The 2,500-nt window shown below is 35.7% G+C and overlaps 1 protein-coding gene across 3 annotated transcripts in view; it reads left to right on the top strand.

Moving 5' to 3' along the window:
- LOC122246439 (lysosomal cobalamin transporter ABCD4) overlaps positions 1–2,500 on the top strand; it is a 20,653-nt gene that overhangs the window by 17,450 nt on the left and 703 nt on the right. For all 3 annotated transcript variants that reach the window (XM_086545434.1, XM_086545433.1, XM_086545432.1), the window contains exons 11-13: positions 245–375; positions 512–714; positions 1,231–1,373. In XM_086545434.1, coding sequence (XP_086401560.1) covers positions 245–375; positions 512–714; positions 1,231–1,373 — 477 coding nt within the window. The remainder of the gene's footprint in view (positions 1–244; positions 376–511; positions 715–1,230; positions 1,374–2,500) is intronic.

Below are 2,500 nucleotides of genomic sequence, written 5' to 3'. Positions count from 1 at the left end.
ATACACAATAGAAGTTTATTGGAAATCAAGACAGCAATTTTGAAGTCCTCCTAGATTTCATTTTTACACCTGATGATGTGATCTAGAGGGATTTTGAAGCTATTGTTTCTTCTTCCATTAAATTATTTTGCGCAAGATTGATTTTTTTGCAGTCTATTAAGATAAGAGGAATGTGTCGAAGCCATTACAAAGCTCCGACATTTAGGACTAATTAGCTCCATAATTAACTAGTGTTCCATTTCAGACAGCTTATAGAGGACTCTCCCGAAAGTGAAGCAGTGGTTTGCGGGGAAGACCATACAGCCTTAGACATTGCCTTCATTCTCAGCGATGTCACGATTTCAGCCCCAGGATCAGATAAGATATTGGTTTCAGGTGAAGAGCTGTTTTATCATACAGCATATGTACTGATTAATGCTGAGAAATCTCTAAATTTGTGAGAGATAACGTTCTGTTTCAAACAATATTTTTACACTGCTTGATGCAAATATTCCGAATCGAAACCCAACAGATCTCCAGCTAGACATCAAAAAGGGTGAGAATCTGCTGATCATGGGCCCAAGTTCTGCTGGAAAGTCAAGTGTCTTGAGAGTATTGCGAGGACTGTGGCCAGCTGCCCGAGGAACCGTGGCTCACGACTTCCCACCAGGACCCAAGTCTGTTATCTTCCTTCCACAGAAACCCTTAATGACTAATGGCTCTTTATTGGAACAGGTATGAAAATTACATTTTTGTGTCAGAGGCATTGACTATGGGATGTGCAGAAGACAAATCAGCAGTCAAACTTGCATAGCTTATATATAGATATATATATATATGATTTAAAGAGTACAAAGATATGTGAAACTTTATAACAAAACAGTGAAGTTAAAACATGAAGATATGTAAAGTATCACAAGTATTGCAGACAATTGAATTTTTTGCCTTTCTTTTTGATTAACTAAGTAAAAATGCAATGTAATTTTCACCCACTATGAAACTGACACTGAGTTACTGGATGTGCACCTGAGAATATGTTTCACAATCTCATTCAATAAGTGCTTTCAGTAATTACTAATGGTGGACTTGAATACCAATCGTCAGGCTGACATGTTGATTTGTTTACTGACATGATGTTACCACATTCATATTAATAATATTTGGTTTAGTTTTACTTATATACATTGAATATGATATCATCAGCACCTGTGAATCTTATTACATTCATTGTCTCTCTATTACAATCTCCAGATCATCTATCCCTTGCGACTGGACCCCAATAGTCCTGTTAGCGCAGAAACATGCGTAGAGATCAAGGGTCGCTTAGATGCACTGCACATGAGTGAGTTGGTCGTCAGATGTGGAGGACTCCAAACTGACCCAGATTGGAACTGGTAAATACTTTTTACTTCATTATTCTCTGGTTTATTAGTTTTAATGTTTTTTTTTTATTAGTTGCTCTTCTTTCGTATCCTTTTCCATTTTTCTTTTCCTTATTCTCTCTCTCTCTCTCTCTCTCTCTCTCTCTCTCTCTCTCTCTCTCTCTCTCTCTCTCTCTCTCTCTCTCTCTCTCTCTCTCTCTCTCTCTCTCTCTCTCTCTCTCTCTCTCTCTCTCTCTCTCTCTCTTTTTTCTCACCCTTGTAAATAGGTTGATAAAGAATGTATTATTATTAGTTAGAATCTTTCTCAAGTAAAGCAATGTCATTTTTAGAATTAGTTACATTAACCCATCCCCGACGGGGGAATTCTAGCCTTGAATGTCCAAATGCCGGGGCGTTCGAATTATTAGGCCTAAATCAATTGAATGGCTGGCACAATACTGTGCCGCCCGGCAACTGGGCTTTTGAATGCGCGGTACACATGCTGTACCACCCGTCCTGTGTGGGTTAAATAAATAAGAAATTGCAATTGGTCACTTTTATTATGATAATGATGGTCATTCTATATTAATTTTCATTCTTTGTTACTCTGCCATCTGATACATTAAACCAGTTGACATTTATAGGTATATTTATTCCATTCACACCAGGAGTGCGTGAAAAGAGTGTTTGTGTGTTTATTATTATTATTATTATTGATATTGATATTAATATTAATGTTATAATTATAATAATGGTAGTATTAGTAACAATTCTAATAGTAAAAAACATTTTTTAGCTATTTGTTAAAAAAAAAAAACAGTGGACAGTCCAGAGCATCAATAGGTTTTATTGGAGCATGTCAGTTTATGACAAACTATAAATCTTTGCTATTCTATTAAACATAGATATATATTTGATATATGATGAAGAGCAAAAAGCCAAATTACTGCTTATATTACTGTGTACAAACCTGCATATTTGAAATTTCCAAACTTATTTTCCATGTTCATGACAAATAGGCTTAGACCTGAATTTTACTCATTTCTCTTATAATTTGTCAAATCATTTTGACAGAGGTGTGTTTAGTTTCTCTATACAAGCTGTACAAGTCTTGGTCTTACATTACTCTCTTTGCCTCTGCTCCTCTGGAATAAATATTA

Source organism: Penaeus japonicus, unplaced genomic scaffold, assembly GCF_977035675.1.
Source record: "Penaeus japonicus unplaced genomic scaffold, GWHDUDI00000001_assembly GWHDUDI00000016, whole genome shotgun sequence".
NCBI lineage: Eukaryota > Metazoa > Arthropoda > Malacostraca > Decapoda > Penaeidae > Penaeus > Penaeus japonicus.
Note: the sequence above shows the minus strand (reverse complement) of the source record. Positions and strands in the feature narration are given on the sequence as shown.